A 22358-nucleotide genomic window follows, 5' to 3' on the forward strand; every position below is an offset into this window, starting at 1 on the left:
CTGTCAGGATGGGTCACAAGTTCCCAGAGAGACGGCGTCAGTCAGGGAAAATCCCGAGCAGATCCCGGAATCCTTTCTGATGCTCACTCCCAGCCTGAGCTGAGTGGTGGGATCCAGGCTGTGTTGTTTCAGCCGCGGCCCAGCACCACAGGTGACCACTGTGCAAGACCAGATCTTGCTTATTATGAGCTGAAATCCACCTTCCTCGACTTCTACCCTCTCATTCTCGTTCTAGCCCTAAGTCATGTAGAATAATTCCTTTCCCGACAGACAGCATCCACTCAAAGAGGCTAGCAGGCCCCCAAATACTTCTCAACTTTCCTCTACAAACAAGGCTCAGAATCATGCCTGGGGGAATGTGATCAAAAGCCTCTGAAGAAGTTTGGGAAAATCGTGACCACAGTTAACTCCAGAGAATTTGAAAAGCCATCTTATCTATTAGTGTAGAATTTTTCCTTTTCATAATCAGAAGACTATGGTCTTATTAGATAGATAGCTTGACCTACGTACATGCCTGCACACACAGTGCTTAGCTTCCCAGCAAGGCTAATGCAATTCCCAGTGAGAGAGAATACCTAAATTCAGTCCAGCATTCTAAGATGAGACGGGCAGGAATGTTCTCGTCTCAGGCAGGCGACTCTCCCAGCCCTCGAGGACCGGGGAGGAAGTGGCCCAGGGGAGGGGCAAAGCCAGGGTCTGGTTCCATCCACACAGCAGGACCAGGCCGCTGGGCTGCACCCCACAGGGAGGCCGATGAGAGAACTGCCCTCATCTCTACACTGGTCAGGAACACTAGTTTTGCTGGGCTTCTGTGAGGCCTGCCCATCAGAAACTAAGAAATACCCCTTTCTCGGGATATCTGAGAAAAGAAGTCAACTTTCAGGAGTCACCAAAAGCTGCGGTGGGGGGAGTGACTTCACTGTTGTCTGTAGTTTTTCTTTTCTAACCAAAGAGCGCGTGTCACCGCAGTAAAGAAGCAGACACTGCTCCCCCAGCCAAGGCTTGACAACCTCTGCCCAGGATCTCTTGGGCAACCAAGAAGAATCCAGATGGCGCATTCTGACTGCGGCACCTGGAGATGGGCCGGCCAGGCTGCAAGCCTCCCCCGACACACAGGCATGTGGACACACGCACGCGCACAGGGAAAGTGGGAGAGCCCGTGCCGCCCCTCCCCGCCAGGCCTGCCTCATTTCCTCGGAGATAAATCATGCAGAGGGCTGGGGAGCCCCACAAATCCCTCAAGCAAACACGCAAGTCAAACAGCACCATTTACCCCGCAAGGGCCTCTTCAAGTTAACAAGGCGTGGGAGGAGCCAGGCAACAAAACCAGCCTTGTCCAGCGAGGTCAACCTTTGCCCTCGGGCCCTATGGGGAGGAAACCTGTGGCCACCCCCGTGTCCCTTGCTCCCCCACTTCCTCAGCTGCTGGCCTACCCAAGAATGAGCTTCGCCTCAGTCCTGGTGAAGGTGAGGCAGCCCAGGCTGAGGACAGCACGTGGTCCTGGCAGTTCAGAGATGTCCCCTCACCCCCACCCCCACGGCAGCCAGCCTCCTTTCCTGATGGGGTCCCAAGGTGGCACTTGCCAAGGGACCCCAGTCCAGCTGGCCAGAAGTGGGGAAACCTACTGACCGTTGTAATAAACTGCCCCTCCACCCCCCCACAAGGGTCACAGCTGTAGGAAAGGACAAGAGAACAAGACATGGGCTGGAGGGGTCAGGGAGAAAACCTTCCCATGTCATCTGCGGGAAGAACAGGAAAGGGGAGGAAGGGAAAGAATAATCTCAGTCCGGATGTTTGTTCAAGCTGTAAAAGTCCTCAGGAAAGTCAGAGAACAGGAGGCAATGAAACTTTATGCCTCATGAGGGCAGACATTTTTTTACGACAAGGTGGCAACTGGAGTCTTGTTTTCAAGATATAATTCGTATGCTGCACAATTCACCCTTTAAAGTGCACAAGTCAGCGGAGTTGGTGTATTCACAAGGTCGTAAACCCACAAGGTTGTGTAGTGACGACCGCGACGTAATCCCAGAACACTGTCATCCCCTCGAAAGGAAACCCGTGCCCGTTAGCACTCACCTCCCTCCTCCCAATCCTCTGGCCCAGACAACTCCTCGTCTACGATCAGTCCCTGTGGGGTCCCCTGTTCCGGACATTTCATATAAATGAAATCATACACCATGTGGTCTTTCTGTGACTGGCTTCTTTCACTTAGCGCCACGTTTTCAAGGTTTATCCGTAGAGCGGTAGGTATCAGCACGTCATTCATTCTTATGCCGAATGACATTCCACTGTAGAGAATACACTGTGTTTTATTTACCCGTCCATCAGTCGGTGGACATCCGGACTGTTTCCACTTCTTGGCTGTTCCGAACGATGCCGCTATGGACATTCCCATTACCGGTTTTTGTGTCAACATGTGTTTTCAATTCTCTCGGGTATACACCTCGAGGTGGAACTGCTGGGTCACACGGGAACTGTACGTTTAACACTTTGAGGAGCTGCCAAGCTGACGGCAAAAGTGGCCCCTTTTACATCCTGCCCAGCCGTGTATGGGGGCGTGGCCACTACTCCACAGCCTCCACGAGAGGAGACTGCAGTCCAGCACTGATGGGACTAGAATAAAAGCGACGATAGCAAGCATCCATGGAGCGCTTCACACACGCAGGTACACAGTGCCACTGCTTTATATGCAACATCTAATCTCCAGGACAGACGACCACAGGAGATGAGGTCTGCCTCCCTGAACAAGTCCCCCTCTGCCACTTTCTGGAAAGACCATGGGGCTTCCCCTTAGGCTAAGATGGAGCCAGCACATCTGGAATGAGAAATCGCTCACAGAAAAATAAAATCCAAGCCAAACCCAAGGTGAAAGGCTAACTGAGCCAAATTTAAACCAGGGTGGGAAAATGTCCACAAATAAGTGAGCAAGGAGACAGTGGGGTAAAGGTAAAGGCAGGGAGGGACGGCCTGCCCTCAGATTGGGGCGGCCAGCACTCCCAGCCCCCGGGCAGAGAAGGCACACCAAACCCTCATCCAGGGCTATCATCCCTGCCTCTTGCTGTGGTTTCACACTGCCATAAGAGGGAGTTAGCAAAAACAGAAAGGGAGGCAAGTAGAATGAACCTAGGACATTGTTGTATTGGACTATAACTGGGAGTGTGAGATTTTCAAGATATATATTACATATTGAATATAAGGGGGGGGAGAGTCATGGAAATGGAGATGTAATGGGGGGGTGGTGATAGAGTACTCAGATATTCCCTACTCTGGCCACTGAGAGGACTTGGGAGCAGTGATACCCAGTAGTATCACTATACTACTATCACTATACCCAGTAGCTACATGCAGACCCAACATTCAGACCTTGCTTCTAAGTGCCATCCTCTATTAAAAGGAATGAGGACTCCTTGGAGAAATGGTTGATTCCCAAGGCAGGGGCAGGAAATAAAATGAGCCTGGGACATTTTCTTGTGCCAAAGAACAAAAAAGTGCTCAAAGAGTGGGAAGGACCTGTCAAAAAGACAGAGAAGCAGTCCTGAAGAGGCTCCCACTGGCGACAATGAATCCCAACCCACCAAATAAAACAGGGAATCAGGAGTGCACACAGAGAGAGACAGGCAGGCAGGCAGGCAGGCAGGCGAGGGGAAAACAAGTAACTCTGCAGTGAAGCCCGGAGAGCACACCTTCACTTAGCGATCAAAGGAAACATCACTGGTAATGGCTCCTATCCAGCCAAGTCCCAGTCTCTAAGACACAGGGAGAAGGTGGCAGTGTCCCTTCTATGGCAGTCCCAAGATGCACAAATGGAATCCAACCGGGAGCTTGGACAAATCCAGGTGGAGGGACATGCTACAAAGTAACTGGCCTGTAATCTTCTAAAGCATCACAGCTACGTACGTCACAGCCTGAGGAGCCCTTCCAGACTGAAGTAGACCAAAGAGACAGAAAAGTAAATGCACTGCTTTGTTCTGGACTGGATCCTCTTCCTATTAAAGACACTATGTATACGACTGGGAAAACTCAAATGGGGGCTGATGATTAGATGGTATTATGTATCAGTGTTGGCTTCCTGACGTTGATGTTTGTATTACTGTTATATAGGAGAACACCCTTGTTCATGAAAAGCACACAGGTTGGCAGTTTGTTCTGGAATAAGAAGGAAAAATTGTTTGTGCTACACTTGCAACTCTCCTGTAAGTTTGTGACAGTTTCACAATTTTTTTATTTTTTTTTCAACGTTTTTATTTATTTTTGGGACAGAGACAGACAGAGCATGAACGGGGGAGGGGCAGAGAGAGAGGGAGACACAGAATCGGAAACAGGCTCCAGGCTCCGAGCCATCAGCCCAGAGCCTGACGCGGGGCTCGAACTCACGGACCGTGAGATCGTGACCTGGCTGAAGTCGGACGCTTAACCGACTGCGCCACCCAGGCGCCCCCAGTTTCACAATTTAAAAAGTTTTAATTGTAAATGAAAAAAAAAGCAAAGAAGATAATGTCATGCTAAATTATCAGACGAGTTCAGATCATCCTATATGAGCTCTGTCTCGAGCAAGCCCCAACAGTCCCGCTTTAACTCCAGGAGCCATAAATGGTTTTGATGGGGACGGGGCGTTCTGTGACAGTGCTCAGAGGACACCCTGCCACTCACTAGGATTGCCTTCCAACCCCAAACATGCAACCATCGATGGACTAGAACATGGCCTCGGCTCCTACCATAAAACCAAGCAATTCCAGTCTCCAGTCCATAAGCTACAAGACAAGAACTGGCCAACATCACTCACAGCAAGTCAGTTTTCTGAAATGACTGGCCCACCCTTCATGCCTTTGCCCATGTGCAACAAGAGCTGAGCAGAGAAAAAACTAACTTGGAATGCAATCCAGCAGCAAAGGAAGAGGCCACATTCCCACCAAAAAGTAATGACAGTAACTACTCCATCTCAAATCTGCATAGGGCTTCGCTATTTCCAAGCTTCTCTCCATCTGTGTTCTCACACGATCCATATAAAGGAAGGAAACTACAGACCCCCAAGTCCCCTTATTAAGTCAAATTCCTATTACACAATGAACAGCACTGCACAGCACCTCCTCCATAGCCCTTGCAATGTGTACCATTGACAGTGATACACAGATGTGTGTGATTATTTGACTAGCCTTAGTCTCCCCCATTAGACTGCAGAGTTCAACAGAGCAAGGGTATAGTGTCTGCTCGGATACCCCAGTGCTTCACACTAGGCAGACACTCCAAAAATACTTGCAAAACGATCACATGGATACAGGGGAAGAATGGAAAGGGGTGGGGGTAGAAGGATGGATGATGGGTGGGTGGATGGGGGGTTGGGAGAATAAGGGATGGGTAGAAAGATGGATGATGGGTGAAAGGATGGACGGAAGGTGGGAGGATGGAGGATGAGTGCGACGATGGACGGGAGGTGGGAGGATGGACGGAAGGTGGGAGGATGGAGGATGAGTGGGAGGATGGATGGGAGGTGGGAGGATGGATGGGAGGTGGGAGGATGGAGGATGAGTGGGAGGATGGACGGGAGGTGGGAGGATGGACGGGAGGTGGGAGGATGGATGGGAGGTGTGAGGATGGAGGATGAGTGGGAGGATGGACGGGAGGTGGGAGGATGGATGGGAGGTGGGAGGATGGAGGATGAGTGGGAGAATGGATGGGAGGTGGGAGGATGGACAGGAGGTGGGAGGATGGATAATGAGTGAGAAGATGCATGGGAGATGGGAGGATGGATGATGGAGGGAAGATGCATGATGGAGGGAGGATGGATGATGGGTGGGAAGACAGATGATAGGTGGGAGGATGGAGGATCAGTGGGCGGATGGACGTGAGGTGGGAGGATGGAGGATGAGTGGGAGGATGGATGGGAGGTGGGAGGATGGACAGGAGGTGGGAGGATGGATGATGAGTGAGAAGATGCATGGGAGATGGGAGGATGGATGATGGAGGGAGGATGGATGATGGATGATGGGTGGGAAGACAGATGATACATGGGAGGATGGAGGATGAGTGGGAGGATGGACGGGAGGTGGAAGGATGGAGGATGGAGGATGAGTGGGAGGGTGGATGGGAGGTGGAAGAATGGACAGGAGGTGGGAGGATGGATGGGAGGTGGGAGGGTAGAGGGTGAGTGGGAGGATGGATGGGAGGTGGGAGGATGGACGGGAGGTGGGAGGATGGACGGGAGGTGGGAGGATGGACGGGAGGTGGGAGGATGGAGGATGGAGGATGAGTGGGAGGGTGGATGGGAGGTAGGGGGATGGCTGATAAGTGGGAGGATGGCTGATGAGTGAGAAGATGCATGGGAGATGGGAGGATGGATGGTGGAGGGAGGATGGATGATGGAGGGTGGGTGGGAAGACAGATGATAGGTGGGAGGATGGATGATGAGCGGATGAACGAGTGGGTAGGAGGCTACCCAACCTCGGTCTGCCCCCAGCCACCCTGCCTGGCTGTACCTGCTGCTGTTGGGCCCGGAGGTCACCAATCTCCTTCTGATCCTCCTCATGGAGCCGCTTCATGTCCTCCCATGACTGCTGCAGCAGGTTACGTTCCCGCAACAGCTGTCCGTTCTCCCGCCTCAGCATGTCCACATCATCCTTCAGCTGGGTCTGGTCGCTCAGGAGCCGGCTATGGAGTGTGCTATAATCCCCGCACACACAGTGAACCCCAGCCAGCCTCCAACCCTCTCCAGCCCCTCCAGGTCCCAGGACTCCCAGTGGGAGCCCACACAGCAACCAGGGTAGCGGCACTCAGAGGCAGGCCAAAGCTTGGTATCAGCCAAATGCCAGGAGGACCCAAACCACTTTTTAAAAACCTGACACCAAAAAGGGCACACGTATGAAGGCCAAGGTGAGGGCTGAGCCCTTACCTGGTACAGGCCCGGCACCTCTGAGTACTGAGGCAGGGCAAAGGGCAGCAGACGGGCAGGTACAGCCAGCCAACAGCCTCAGAGGGGCCCCAGGAGACCAAAGGGGAACATGCCCATCTGCCTCTCCTACTGCAGGAGCTGCAGCTGGGTCCTGGACCATGACCCAGGAGCGCAGCAACCTGACGGGCCTGATCCTTTTCCTGCCCGCTGCGCTTCCAAGGCTGTCACCAGATGGTGTGAAGGCTCCACACCTCGCCCCATACTTAGAAAAACCCACTTGAGACCCAAAGACCCAAACCCACTTGCTGAAGGCCCACTGCCTGCTAGACGGCACCAGAACCGCTGGCTCCCAGCCCAGAGGCAAAGAATGGGCCCACTCACTGGTAGAAGTCGGTCTCCTTGGCCACCTCCTCACACCGCTTCAAGGCATTGGTGTGCTGCTTCTGCAGGCTCTGAAGGTCCGACATGGCCCGCACACACTGGATCTTCAGCCTCTCGTAGTCGGGATTCAGTCTGTGGTAGGGCCTGGCCCAGACAGCAACAGTGAACACGGGCTCTGGGACCACTCGGACAAGGAAGGTCTCTGCCCCAGGAAACCTCCAGCCCAGCATCCCCGGATACTGGCTCCTACACACCACGACCACCTGGGGTTTGTTCTGCTCAGACATCCTGGCCTCCCCAGACCAACAAGACCCCTAGGATGGAGGGCCTTGGTTGCCTGGGCTCCCTGCTTGAGCCTGGAGAGCTAAAAAGGTACTGTCTTATTCTCTAGCAGCTCCAGGGAGACTGTGCAACAGGCCTTCACACACAGTGGGCATGCCAGAAACCTAGGATGGAGTTTCTCCTCTTTTTAGGAAAGTGACTGCCAATCCTGGGTGCACATTAAAACGCCAAGGCCCAGGCCAAATACATCAGCATCCTTAGGGATGTGACCCAGACATCAGGATTTTTTTTTAAACTCCCCCAGGGATTCCAGTGTGCAGCCACGGTTGAGAACACTGGCCAGGAGTAATGCTTCCCAGAGTGGGGTTCCCAGACCTGCAGCGTTCATTTCACCTAATGCTGTGAGAACTGCAAACCTCAGGTCAGCCCCAGAACCCCTGAATCAGGCACCTGGAAGGGAGGGAGGGCTAACCAGCAAGCGGTGCTTTAACAAGCCCTCTGGTGATTCCAGTGCACAAATTCGAGAACCCCTGCCCTACAGCTGGCGTCAGTAACCTTTCTCGTACAGGGCCAGGCAGTAAACACTTCAGGCTTTGCCAGCTACACAGCTCTGTGTAACTACCCGCTCTGCCTTGGTAGCATGAAAGCAGCCAGGGACAGTATGGACTCTAGCACACTGGGTCTCCACTGGCCCTCCCTTTGTGCTGAGGACCATATCGTCATCAACACAGCCTGAAAGAACAGGCTTTGCAGCCTTGACATCACCCCAGAGGAACCTTCCTCAGGAAGAGGCACACAACTCTGATGCCCCTAAGGGCAATCCCCCTCCCCTCAGAATCCCTACCAGCATCTCCCGAAAGGATGAATCACACTGTATCCCTCCTCCTCCTCTATGAAGCCCCCCTGGACTGTGCAGGTGGGTAAAGACTCTCCTCTGCCCCACCCCATGGACCACCCTTCCTTGGTATCTACCTCTAAATCCCAAAAGAAGCAAAGATTTTCTTCAAAACAACAAAGAAGCCAGGTGGAATATACCCTCCTAAAACACATGTGGCAGGGAACAATTAATGTGTGAACATATAACGACCCATGTATCAGTGAGGAGGAGCGGCACACGCGCATGCAGACACACACACACACACGTGCACACACACGCATGCACGTAGCTGGGACTGGTCGGGGGCTCAGCCATGGGATCACTATCTCTATTAGGACAGGGGCTGCATGCAAGCAGCAGACAGAGATAGAGAGGAAGCACACCATCTTGGTGCTGGAAGGCAGAGGCCTAGAGAGGGGCAGTGATGAACCCAAGACCACCTAACAAACCGGTGAGGAGGCACCAGAGTGGGACCAGGCCCCGCCAGCTGCTGCTAAAACCACCCACCAAATGATCATGAATAGAGGACGGATAGATGACAGACACGCCCACACTTCTCAATCTCCATGTGGTATGTGACTCAGGCCACAAGCTCCAGTCTGGCTTGGAGGAAGCATAAGCAGCCTGTGTTCCCTCCCCCCCACCCAGGGCTGTGGGGACAGTGTTTCAAAGTGCAGTGGGGACTGGGGCAAAGGGACACTGGCAATGCCATATGCACCACCGGGAGCTAAGGATGAGCATGCGGTGGGGGGCGGGGGGGGGGGGGAGGGGGGGCACGATGGCATCAGGAGAGTAGCCCCTGTCCATCGGGCCCGGGCAGGGGAGCAGGTGTTGATCACCACCTCTTGTCAAAGGTCGTCCCATGTGTCGCGAAGGCCAGGCGCTTCCGCAGCTCGTTCCTCTCTCGGGTCATCAGCCGCAGCTGAATGGAGAGGTTCTCCACCTTCTCGTTCACTTGCCGGTCAGGAAGGAGGGGTGGAGGGGATGGCGCCTTCCCGGTGGTACCTGGCGGGGGAAAACAACAAAGTGAACTTGCATTTAGCACTCACTGGGTCTGCCAGGCACTGTTCTGAGCCCTTGGCCTGAGTCAGCTAAGCCCAACAACCCTACCAGGTGGTCCTGCTAGCATCTGCCTTTCAGATGACAACACCGAGTCGGGAGTAAGAGGGGGAACTGAGACCCAAGCCCGGGCTGTCTGCTCCAGCATCGAAGCATCACCCACCCACTCTGCTGGTCCTGCTGAGGACTCCCACTCTCTTCCCAGCCCAGCTTTGACACCTCCAAGATAGAACCCTTCTAGGGCCTGATTGGCACAACTCTGCCTAGTCTGGAAACAGCAGCTATCCACACCTGGGCATGGAGAGGCCAACATGAGCCCTGAGCAGAATGGAAGACACGGCTTGCAGAAGGAGGGACAGGAGGGACCCAGAGAAGCTCCTGAGGCCCAAGGCAGCCGCCTCTGAGGCTGGGGCCCAAGGTCTGTGTCCCTGCCCCCAACAAGGGCTAATGAACACTGCACAGCTTCCTTCTCCACCTCTCCAAATGCCCCAAGGACCTGCCCCAACCAGCCCAGGTATATGGGCTCCTAGAAGGCTTTCAGAGAGAGCTGGTCACGACTAAGGTCAATGTAATGTGCTGCAGGTAAGTCCTGGGGCCTCTGGCTGCTCAGTCCATTCATATCAGGCCCTCATCACCTGTGCCCAGGACTGAGAGTGTCCCAAAGGGCATCCTATGCCTTATGCTACTACTAAGGAACAGCCGCAGCAATGGCCACCACCAGTACCTCTGACAAGATCCAAATCCTTTTCTAAGAAGAAAACATCTCACCCAAATGTCAGAGACACAGAGACAGGTCAGTGGTGCTTCTGTCTTCGACTCTGTCCACATATTCCCCTGGGACAGCCACTACCCCCCCCCCCCCCGAGATCCTAGGTGGGGTCACGGGAAATCACAGCAGCCATCTCATTTTATGGATGTGCTCTGGGAGGGTGATTCACAGGGAACAGAGTGCCTGTCTCCCCAGCAGCCCCGAAACACGCAAAGGGCAAGATGAAGGTCTTCTGACCCTGTGCCATCTTGACCACCAGCCCCCCGACTGATCCTTGTTGGCTGACTGCTTATGCAAGCCAAGTGTCCCCCACGACAAAAGATGGGCACTTCGACACTTTGGGGGGACAGGCTAGAGCACAGTGTGAGGCAGGAGCCTCCACCACTCAGTTCAGCATTATGCAAAGTGGGTACCCCCACCACCTGAGTGTAGTACCCCCTAAAGTGCATGCTATTATAAAACCATCACCACCATAACACCTAGGGTTCCTGTGCTCCAGGCCAGACCTCTGGGTCAGAATGCCCTCTGAGGTGGGGCCCAGGACCAGCATTTCCCACGAGCACTTCCCCCGCCCCACATGGTTCTACTCCACGGCCTAAGAAGCCTTCCCTCACCTGTCCCCAAAAGACCCTGGACCCTTACCCCTGTCCCCAGAGTTTTAGAAATCAGCTGGTTACAGCTGTGCAAGCTGTAACTTTTTCCTCTTCTGGCAAATGAAGTCACTTGTATGAGCCTTAACCCAGAGCCAGGTCTACACTGTCATCCAGTCTGCAATAACTCAGCCAGCTCTCTGACAAGTGGGGCTTCCTCTGGACATGTGTCTGATGCCTCTTCTAGTAATGCCGATGAGCCAACCCTCTAAACAACTTTAGCAGGCAACGATCCCTGCAGGACTGGCAAACCCAAGACAATGGGATAAAAAGACAAGGAGCATCTGGATGAGAGGAATTTTGATGTTCACGGCCACCGCCAACCCATACAAGAGCAGCCAACACAGATGTCCCAGGCATTAATGTAATCTCCCAACAAACCTGGGTGGGCACTAACATTATCATTCCCATTTCATAGCTGAGAAAAATGAGGCCCAGCAAGGTTAGGTAACCGACTCAAACCTGCACAAAGAGCAAGTGATGCCCTGGAGGAGAGCCCAGGCACCTGGATTCAGAGCACGCCCTCTCCACCTCCGTGCCTCGCTGCCTCCCACAGGACCACCACGACTAGCACTTACTTTGTACCTGGCAGTTTTTGAGATGCATCCCATCCCCTTACTGAAGACACTGCTGTCATTCCCATTTCACACATCAGGAAACAAAAACTGTCCAGGTCACAGAGCCAATAAATGACACCACTGAGAATTAGACCTCCCTCTGTCTACCTGACCCCAGAGCCCAAGGTCTTAACCTTAAAGTCCACAAAGCTTTTGATCTTAGGACCTCTTTACAACCTTAAAAATGATTGAGAACTCCCAAGAGCTTTTGTTTACATGGGTTATATCTATCTGATGATGTCTACCAGATTAGAAATTAAAACTAAGAAAGAATTTTTAAATATCTAATTTTAAAATAAGCAAAAATGTTCACATAAGACTTTCTTTCTGAAAAAGTTAACTGCCCCTTTCCATTACAAAACAAAAAACGTAGCAAGAAGAGTGACATCGCATCTTTACAATGCTGTTGACATCTGGCCTGATAGAGATGGCTAGAGTCTTTTCTCTGTGTAATATCACACACGAGGGATGGAGCCTCTAGAAAATTCTGCCCTACAGCAAAGTCTGTGTGAGGAATGACAGTGGAAAAGGCAAGTGGCTTCTTACGATCATTAGGAAAACAGTTTTGACCTCACTGGCCCCAGAAAGGGCCTCGGAGACACCATGCCATGCGAGAACAGGTGCTCTGTACTATAATCAGGTCCAAGAAGTATCACAGAAACAGCAAATCTAGAGTTTGGGAAATGAAAAGTACCACCAGGCTCAGCAACTTGCGTCCCGGGAGGTAAAGAATTTTCACCCCATTTTGTAAACGAGGCAACAGAAAAATGTATCCCTTCCTTGGCTTCTGAGGAAGCTGGAGAGAGAAGCAGGACATAAAGAGAGGCCATCAGATCTGTCACCACACACAGCTACGGCCTCCTGTCTCAGCCTCCGGCAGAATGAGGACACTTGCTCGAAGATGCGAGGACCTAGGGACAGCCAATCATACAGACAGTGAAATGAGTGCGGACACTGCACAACCCAGGTACTGGGTTCTGTGCTAAGTGCACTCTGTCTTTACTCGATTAACCCCCAGAGCGCCCTCCCACGGATGTGCTATGATCATCCCGTGAGAAAGTGACATCCACAAAGACTGTACAGCCAGGAAAACAGTCCACCCCCACGTAAACGTGGCTCCAACTGGAGAGCCAGGGCCTCAACCACTACGTTACACTGTCTCTGGACAGGAGTATCCCTTTCCTGCTCCAAAGGTGTGAACATACATGAAACACACAAGAAATAAGGCTGCCCAGATCTGAGAAGCCAACACACAGCAGACTGACAGGGGAAAATGCTGCCTGAATGCCTATCCTTCCACAATAAGGAAGGTAGAAAGCACAGTAGGACCACAGGGCACCTCAAGAAGACTCCCAAGATATGCTAAGCCTGGACGTTCCAAATTAATGGCAAGTGTTGCAGAAAATCCTCCCCATCCCCAGTCAATTAAAAATAAAGTTTTTCTTTTTTTGCTTGCACCTCAAGGTTGAAAGATGTTTTGAAGAGGTACAGCCCCTCCATCCAGATGATTGCCAGAATCCCCCAAATGGCCACCAAGACTGTTTGGTGAGGGAGCTCACTACTTTATAGCAAAGCCCAGCCAAACTTGCCCCATAAAAATTATGCTCTGTACAGAGTTAAAATCTGTCTCCCTCTACTTCCCCCAATGACCTAGATATACTCCTAAGGGCCACACGATACAACTGTAATTCCTCTTCTACACAACAGACTTGCAAGTGTTTGAGGACAACTACCAAGTCCCTGTATCACTATCAGAATAGCTTAATTAAAACATGACAACACCGGGGCACCTGGTGGCTCAGTGGGTTGATCACCCAGCTCCTGATTTTGGCTCAGGTCATGATCTCACAGTACATAGGATCAAGCACAGAGCCTGCTTGGGACTCTCTCTCTCTGCCCTTCCCCCATTGGTGCTCGATCTCTCTCTCTCTCTCTCTCTCTCCTGGTGTCTCAAAATAAATAAATAAACTTTAAAAATTTTTAAAAACTTGAAAAAAATTAAAACAACACCGCCTCCAAATGCTGGCAAGGGGCACGGAGAAACCAGAATTCCCAAATATCGCCAGTGGGAATATGAAGCAACATGGCCACTTTAGAAAACACTTTAGCAGGCTTGTTTATTATTATTTTACGTAAGTAATCTCTACACCCAGTATGGGGTCTCAACGTACAACCCCGAGATGGAGAGTCACACGCCCGACCGCCTGAGCCAGCCAGGCACCCTGTCCGTCTTTTACAAAGTTAAACATGCACGTGCCATACCGCCCAGGAATCCCGCATCCAGGTATTTACACAACACAAAAGAAAACGTACATGTACACCAACACCCACACACAACTACTAAAGGTAGACGGCGAATGGATAAACAGCAGCGTTTCCTTCCCACAAAGGAATACTATCCGGGAAGAAAAGGCCTCTGATACAAACCACCAGGACACATGACAGCCGGGGAATCTAAAAGCCCTCTGCTAAGTGAAAGAAGCCAGACTCAAAAGGCTATACCCCATATGATTCCATTTATAGGACATTTGGAAATAGGCGAAAATATAGGGCAGAAAAGAGATGAATGGCTGCCAGGGGCTGGGGGACAAGGGAAGAAAGGCTAAGTACAAAGTCACAGAAGAGAATGTTTCAGGGTGAGGGAACTGTCCTGTATCTTACTTGTGGTGGTGGTTACAGGACAACGTGTGGTCGTCAAAGCTCGCTTAACGATATAAAAAGGAGAGACTTTACTGTAGGCAACTTATATCTCAATGACATGACTTTCTAAAAAATTAAGCAAAAACAAAACCCTTGGTGCCCCTAAACTGAAGCCAGGGTCCCAACAGCGGCATGGTTGGTGGCCCTGTGGACCATCAGCACCCCCACCCCATCAGTCACCCCAGGAATAGCAAACATCGTAAAGATCAAGCAAAATAAAAACTGACATCAAGTGAGTTGTCCACAGAAACCTCACACATCTTTCCCTTGGCTCTCCTCTCCCTGCACAGCTGTTTTTTTGGATTCAAACGCAAAACTGTCCACTCTCCCCAACTTTGCTGCTTCCTCTTTCCAAATGGGGAACCGCTGGGGAAGGCAGATTTCCTTCTTCCATTCTGTGTCCAGAATGGGGCTCCAGGGGTAAGGGGTTTGGACTGTACTAAAACAGGGGTGCTGGGAGATGCCAGGAGAGCGGGCACAGGCCCTGGATTTTGGACAAAGAGCCCTCACCCACCGGGCCTTGGTGTGAATGGGATGGCAGGAGCAGAGTCTGGCCAGGAGACTGGGCAGGCCCCTTTCACCACCACAAGACCTGGCTCTGCCTCCCAGTCGCCATGGCCGGTGCGGCCACCTCTGCAGGCTCAGCGAGCAACTCAGCAGCTGGGTGGTCTTAGCCAGAAGACCCTCTGTCCTTAGCTCCCTCACCACCACACTCCAGCTGAAGGCCACCCCCTATGTCTTATTTACAGCCGGACAAATGACAATCCGCTCCAGAGCTCCGTGGGTCCATGGTGCCAGAGCCAAAGAGAAAACTGGCACGGGCCAGCAGTGGCCGGGTGGAGGGGCGATGCCCAGATAAACTTCCTGGCTACCCCCAGGCCCTGGCGGTCGGGGGAGAATCAAAGCAGCAGCAGAACATGGTCACCATAGGCAGCAGCAAGTGAAACCAAGCCATCCTGATCTCCAGCCCAGGAGAGCCAGCTCCATCAGGAGAGACACAGTCCCACGCTGTGAACCAGTGATTCTGAAAGCACCTAGCGTCACACACTTGTTAGAAATGCACATCTCAGGGGCGCCTGGGTGGCGCAGTCGGTTAAGCGTCCGACTTCAGCCAGGTCACGATCTCGCGGTCCGTGAGTTCGAGCCCCGCGTCGGGCTCTGGGCTGATGGCTCAGAGCCTGGAGCCTGTTTCCGATTCTGTGTCTCCCTCTCTCTCTGCCCCTCCCCCCGTTCATGCTCTGTCTCTCTCTGTCCCAAAAACAAATAAAAAACGTTGAAAAAAAAAAAAATTAAAAAAAAAGAAATGCACATCTCAGGCCCACTCAGACCTCCTAAGTCAGAAACCCAGAAAGTGAAGTCAGCACAACCCTCCAGAAGATTCTGATGCCTGATCAAGTTTGAGAGCCTCTGGCCTGGAGTTGCATTTGCTGGCCAGAGTGGCTTTTTTCTCCCTTGTTTTACTGGCTGCCCGGGAGCCACTCCATTTAAAGCCATCACCCACTGATAACATGCAGGGAGGGGCCCTCCCCTAACAAGGGGGATGCCCCCCTTGGTCAGTCAGTACTGCACGGCAGCTCAGCTCCTCCCAGGACTGACAGTACAATGCAACGGCTACAGCCATGCCCAACTCCTAGGTAAAACACTTGCTCTCAGAGCAGATCCTTCACTCAGGGTCTGCTCTGCAGAAACCCAAAACGAGAGGCACTGATGGCCTATTGTTTCCTAGCTGCTCCTACTTCCGAAGCACCATCCATAAAAGACCCAACATAAGGACCACCTCCTCCTTGAAACTTGCTCTGACACCCCCCCCCCCCCCAATCAGAAACAGCTGCTCCTCCCCTTGAGCTATTTGTTTCCTTCAGTTCTACACAGGGCACAATGGCCAGTCGCTTAACTCTCTGATGCTATGGTCCGAATGCTGGTGTCTCCCCACCAAATCCCTACAATGAAATCCTAACCCCCAAGGTGTGGTATTAGGAGGTGAGGTCTTCAGGGGGTTATTAGGTCACAAGAATGGATCCCACATGGATGGATCTAGTGTCCTTATAAAAGGACCCCAGGGAGCTCTCCCCTCCTTCTGCACGTGAGGACACAGCAGGAAGACGCCATCTATGAACCTGAAGCAGGCCCTCACCAGACACTGGACCTGCCTTGATCTTGGACTCCCAACCTCCAGAACGGTGACAAATAAATATCCTTTGTTTCCCAGCTGCCTGGTCTGTGGTGTTCTGCTTTGGCAGCCTGGACAGACTGGGACATCTGGCTGGACTGTGAGATCAGGGGCCAGGGCTCTCTGTGACCCCCACAAGCATTAAGCACGTACTCCAAGAGAAGAAACTGCCCACATGCTGCAGATGAGCTGGGAAAATAGGCCCCTGTTCCAGAAGGACCAGGAAAGGGTCAGAGGGCACAAGGAGTCAGGGTGCACGCAGAACCGGCCTCCAGGCTGACTCACCCGACCTTCCTGTGCCAACCCAGAAGCTGCACTTTCAAGGAATCTTCTCTGGGAAATGAAGGAAGCCCTCCGGCTGCTTCTCCTGCTGACAAGCCAAGAGACTTCTTTGTTTAATAAGAAACTTCTCCTTTATGCTTCAATTTGCATAAATTTAAGGCTTATTTTATACATGCTACCCAAGGATGTCTGTTTGCCTTAAAACCTCCCCAGCAGGGGCGCTTGGGTGGCTCAGTCGGTTAAGCAGCCGACTTCGGCTCAGGTCACGATCTCGCGGTCCGTGAGTTCGAGCCCCACGTCGGGCTCTGGGCTGATGGCTCAGAGCCTGGAGCCTGTTTCCGATTCTGTGTCTCCCTCTCTCTGACCCTCCCCCGTTCATGCTCTGTCTCTCTCTGTCTCAAAAATAAATAAACGTTAAAAAATTAAAAAAAAAAAAAAAAAAAAAAAAAAAAAAACCTCCCCAGCTGTCCCAGGTGAGAAATAAAAGGCACCTGAGAAATTAGGTCAGGGTGAATGGGGAAGAAAAATATCCATTGCCTGACATGAGTGTGCGTTCCCTGGGCAGATCCGTGAGGCCTACCGATAGGCAGGTTACCTACCGTTGGGCTGCATGGGATGGGGGAGGCCTCTGAGAAGCCACACGCGCTCAGCTGATGAAAACTGCCTGAAAAGGCCTCTGCAGAAGAATTCTGCAATCCTTAGGGCTGTTAACCCTGAAGGTTAGCACAGGCGTGGGGAGTTGTCAGCAGTGTCCAGCTGGAGAGCTGGAAGGGGACAGGCCACCCGCAGATCGAACGCTAGCCAGGGCAGCCGATCAGGCACAAGCTGTCACAGAGAAGACACCACATGCAAGGCTTCCCCTACCAGTATTCTCGTCTGCTGACTGTAACTTGCCGTTCTTTCCCCAAATGTTGTTTGTGACGTGAGTGGGAAAGCGGAAGTGACATTTTTATCGTAAGACGTTGCTCTTGCCTCGCCCTTCCTGAGGTTCATGGAGAGAGACCATGCACAAACCAAAACAGCCAGTCCCCATCTGACCTACCGGCCCCCTTCTGCCAGGGCTGTGGTGCAGGGAAAGAGCACCGCCAGTCATTAGGGGAGGCCGGGCCAGCCTCCTCCTCCAGGAGGCACAGCAGTGGTCCCCATGGCCAACCCCACCGCTCATTCCACTCCAAGGGACAGGTCCAAGCCAGCCTCCGACGCTCCAGTGCCCTCGCCAGGGACTAAGTCAGGTCAACCCATGTCAGACCAGGAGTCTGTTAAATGTAGATGCTAGGCCCCATCCTCATAGCTTCTGATATAACAGGGATGGGGTGAAGCTCAGGAACCTGCATTTCTAGCAGGTGCCTGAGTGCTGCTGATCCAGAGACCATACCGTGTGAGCCACTGATTTGGGCACAGACAAGCTACCCAACTATAGTCGGTGTGAGGAGACCCTGCGAGGGAATTTCTGCAGAAGGCTTCTTTGCTGACAAAGAGACAGTAGAGGAGACAACCCCCTTCAGCCTCTGGACCATGTGATGACAGAGATGTTCTTTTATCTGCTCTGTCCCATGTGGCAGCTAGTAGCCATGCAGGTAGCCAGAGAGCACATGAAATGTAGCTGGTGTTACTGTTGAAACTAGAGGGGTATCCGGGTGGCTCAGTCAGTTGAGCGTCCAACTCTTGATTTCAGCTCAGGTCATGATCTCACTATTCGTGGGACTGAGCCCTGCATCTGGCTCCAAGCTAGGAGAGTAGAGCCTGCTTGGGATTCTTTGTCTCCCTCTCTCTCTCTGCCCCCTCCCACACGTGCACATGCACTCTCTCTCTCAAAAATAAACAGACCTAAAAAAACTACAAATTTTATTTTTAGTTCATTTTAATTAATTTGAACTGTAAATAGCCACCTGTGGCTAGTGGCTCCCATAAGGGACACTGTAGCCCTGGACACTCCCAGGTCTAGATGCGACAGCTGGAACTGTTGCTACAAATGCCCTGCCATCAGCCTGAGCGGAAGACACACACAGAGAGGAACACAGAGCCACATCCTGATGTACTCAGCCCGACCTCAGCGGCTTCTGTGAGATCACACATTTCTCTACTGTTTAAGGCAATGTGAGAGGGTATTCCCTCCTCTACAGCCAAAGGTCTCCAGGCTAACACAGTCTGCACAAAAATGGGGCCACTCAACCCAAGGACGATGTCAACTGCTGGCATAAGAACCAGAAAAGCAACACTTGGGTCCCGGTGAACTGAGGAGGGTCTGACCCAAAGGGATACAACCAGGTCTTTCAGCATCCAAAATCCAGGCACCAACAAGCAAGGCTCAGCCTACACAGGACGTCCAGCACAGCACTGCCTGCTTGTCAACAAGTACCTGGGGACAGTGTTCACCCCTCCATCCCAAGGGCCAAACCAGCTCCAGGTACGCATAGAACCAAAGGTCAGGTCAGTGACATGAAGCTTCTTCCAGAGTTTACGGAAGTCCGGCTGCATAAAAAATACCTACTCCTACTCCTCCTTGAAATTCCACTACTAACAATAACCGCTGTGGTTTCAGTAATCGCGCTCTCTTTGGAGAGAATGATGCAAATGTTCCCAGGAAAGATACCACTGTAAGCCCTGAAGTGTCGATGTGAATGAATTTGTCAGGTATCTGTTAGATCACTGCACCTCGTTTCCAAGGGGAACAGGGAGCCAACAGAGCAGAGCATGAGGCAGGAGAGGTGCACTCAGGATTCAACCCCCTCAGGTTTACAAAAGCCCCATGACAGCGTTCCATTCATCCTGACTGCCCCACCCCACGGGATTCCCAGAAGCCAGTCCCGTGTTCAAAATTCCAACAACCCCTTCATTGAGTCGATGGACTCCTAGCAGACAGCACAAAGTAATAAACACTGAAGTTCTGTCCTGTGGTCCCGGAGGAGTCCTCCCAGACAGGGAGGAAGGAAACTGATTGGCTGCTCTGTGTCCTCCCCAAAATGTTGAAATCCTGACGGCAGCAAATGTGAATGTGACTTTATCAGAGATACAGTCAGACACTGAAGATAAGGTCATCCTGGAGTAGGACTAGTGTCCCTTGAAAAAGTAGAAATCTGAAGACAGACATGAACACAGGGAGAACACCATGTGAAGACAAAGGCAGAGACTGGGATGATACATCTACGAGCTAAGGATCACCAAGGATTGCCAGCACCCGGGCAGAAGGAAGGAGAGGTGCCTGGGACAGACCGTGCCTGATGCCGTCAGACTAACTATGAGAGAATACACTTCGGTTACATAAGCCACTCGGTTTGTTATACTATGCTATGGCAGCCCTAGAAAACGAATACAATACCTCCCTGCTTGTAGCTCTCTTACTGGACTGACCTCACATGTTATATTTACTTATGAAACCGTCTTCCCCCTGGACCCGAAGATCTACAAGCACTAGGACCACCGTCTGCCTTACTCACCACTGCATTCCAAGCCCACTTCTGGCGTTACAGAGGTGTTCTGTAAGTGTCAGTCGAATTAACGCATGAAAGGTCTGCCCCCGGCTGGGTCTGGACTCTCTGACATGAGACTTGCCCTCTCTCAGTGTCAATTTCCCCATCTGTCTACGTGGAAGAAACAAAATAATTGGACCAGATGACCTCCGTGAGCCCTTCTGACTCGGAAACTCCAGGACTCTCCACTGAAGGTGTATGCATCCAACAAGGTCAGATCAGGACATCAGAAACCGCACGAGGGTGTTAAACAGAGGGCACATGACACAGTAACAGGTAACAGAGGTGTGGGAAGGCTACGAGACCATGACAACCTTCCTGCTGAGATATCTTCAGTAAAGTAAAGGCTTCTGGAAACACTTGGCTACCCCTGTCCCTAGGACAATACACTGCCCAGAGGGCTGCTCCTGCTTACAAAGGACAGTCCCAAAAGGGGCCATTCTCATGGACAGTGGTCACTGAAGTACAAAGCCTGGGTCAGGGGGACAACAGCTCACTGAGAAGCCCCATGCTCTGACAAAGTGAAGAAATGGTGAAGCACGGCCTCCCCTACCACCCGCCTCCATTCTAACACCATATCCAGATTTCTGCCCTCCTCTGTTAAGAGCATGTATTGCTGGGGCACCTGGTAGCTAGGTCGGTTGAGTGTCCAACTCTTGATTTTGGCTCAGGTCATGATCTCATGGGCATGATCTCATGGGCATGAGATCGAGTCCCACATAGGGCTCTGTGCTGACGGTGCAGAGCCTGCTTGGGATTCTCTCTTCCTCTCTCTCTGCCCCTGCCCTGATGGCGCCATCTCTCTCTCAAAATAAATACACATTAAAAAATAATAATAATAATTTTTTAAAGAAGAGGATAGATTGCTGATGGAGAAAATGTGAATGGAGTCAATAGGAGATGACCCCATGAATGATCTGACAGGGGAGGCCAACTTCCCATCCCATAGACTCAGGGCTACCTCAGCTCACACCCAGACCCCCCACCTACCCGGTGCCCTCCAGGAAGGAAGGGTGTCCAGGTGGTACTCACCCACACTGCTGAGGGAGCTGCTGCTTTCTGAGTCTGAGGGCATGATGGACAAGACGCTGTAGGTGGAGCCTGGGGACAGAAGGACAGACCATTTGTTACTAACCCCAAACCACTGTCGGACCAACTGGTCTTTAGTCAACGCCAAACTGAGAACCAACACCACGTCAGGGACTAGAAATCAGATCTAAGGGGCGGGCAGGGGAGGTGTGGTCAGCAGGGCCTAGTCTCTGGTATTTCTGCCGATGTCCCACCTCACCTTTCCGCCACCCTCCTGCCCTGGAGACCTATCTACGCACAGACAGAGGAGAACTTGGAGCCAGTCAGATGGCTTCTTGTTAAGACATCTGGGGAAAAGCTTAGCAAGGGAGCAACATATGCCCCAGGCTAAAATAGGGTCTCGGGATTTCCTACAGATCTTTATCAATATGACGCTGGCTTCCATGCAGACAGCAAGAGAGGAGAAGCTAAACATCTATGAACTATTTTTTCTTTTTGCCCGACTGTTCTGCTCTCGCGTTCTGACTATATTCAAGCTCAGTCGTTAATGATATAGTCAGTGCCTGCCCCCTTATTAAAAGTTACTTATAAAATTTTGAGCAATTACACGGTCACCAAAGCCAGGGAGCAGTACGTGCCCTTTGTTTGGCCAACACTTAACGTTGTTAACCCCTGAGGTGGGCACACAACTGCCACACCACAGCTTCCAAGGCTAGGATGTTACCTGCCTGGCATCAGTAAAACCTCTGGGTGAAGAAACCCAGCTTCTGAACCTAGCTCTCATCCACTGAGCAAGTCACTTGTTTCCTGGAACTGTGCTCCCGACCTGAACAAGGATGGGGTTCAGCCAGACAGCTTATGAGGTCCTCTCCCCTGTCCCATGTCAGGATTACACGTTCCCCCTGACTGCATGCTTTGCTTGTGGCTACAGGGGACACAGTGTTAAGAGGGCAAGCCGACCAAGACTACCTTGGGAGCTGAGAAAAGCACCCATGTGCAGGCGGTGGGTCAAAGAAAACAAGGTAACAGCAGGAATGCAGGGTTTTGTCCTGCACAAAACTACACAGTGAAGAAGTGTGTGTACCAGGCAGAGCAGGTGAGCGAGAGACGGGATTTTTGCGGTAAAGCCTTTGCATAAGCCTCAGGGCTCCCATGTGAGAAAGCAGCCAAGAACTAATGAGATCTA

General features: G+C 51.9%; 1 protein-coding gene across 4 annotated transcripts in view; it reads right to left on the reverse strand.

The window, feature by feature from the left end:
* DLG5 (discs large MAGUK scaffold protein 5) overlaps positions 1-22358 on the reverse strand; it is a 127964-nt gene that overhangs the window by 56451 nt on the left and 49155 nt on the right. For 3 of the 4 annotated variants that reach the window (XM_086680101.1, XM_086680100.1, XM_086680103.1), the window contains exons 2-5: positions 21176-21244; positions 9269-9431; positions 7268-7411; positions 6474-6657 (exon numbers count right to left, since the gene is read on the reverse strand). In XM_086680101.1, the coding sequence (XP_086536227.1) occupies positions 6474-6657; positions 7268-7411; positions 9269-9431; positions 21176-21244 (560 nt within the window). The remainder of the gene's footprint in view (positions 1-6473; positions 6658-7267; positions 7412-9268; positions 9432-21175; positions 21245-22358) is intronic. The other variant, XM_086680102.1, reaches the window with a different exon arrangement.

This window comes from Puma concolor, chromosome D2, assembly GCF_028749965.1.
Source record: "Puma concolor isolate L17-30 chromosome D2, mPumCon1.1.hap2, whole genome shotgun sequence".
Taxonomy (NCBI): Eukaryota; Metazoa; Chordata; class Mammalia; order Carnivora; family Felidae; genus Puma; species Puma concolor.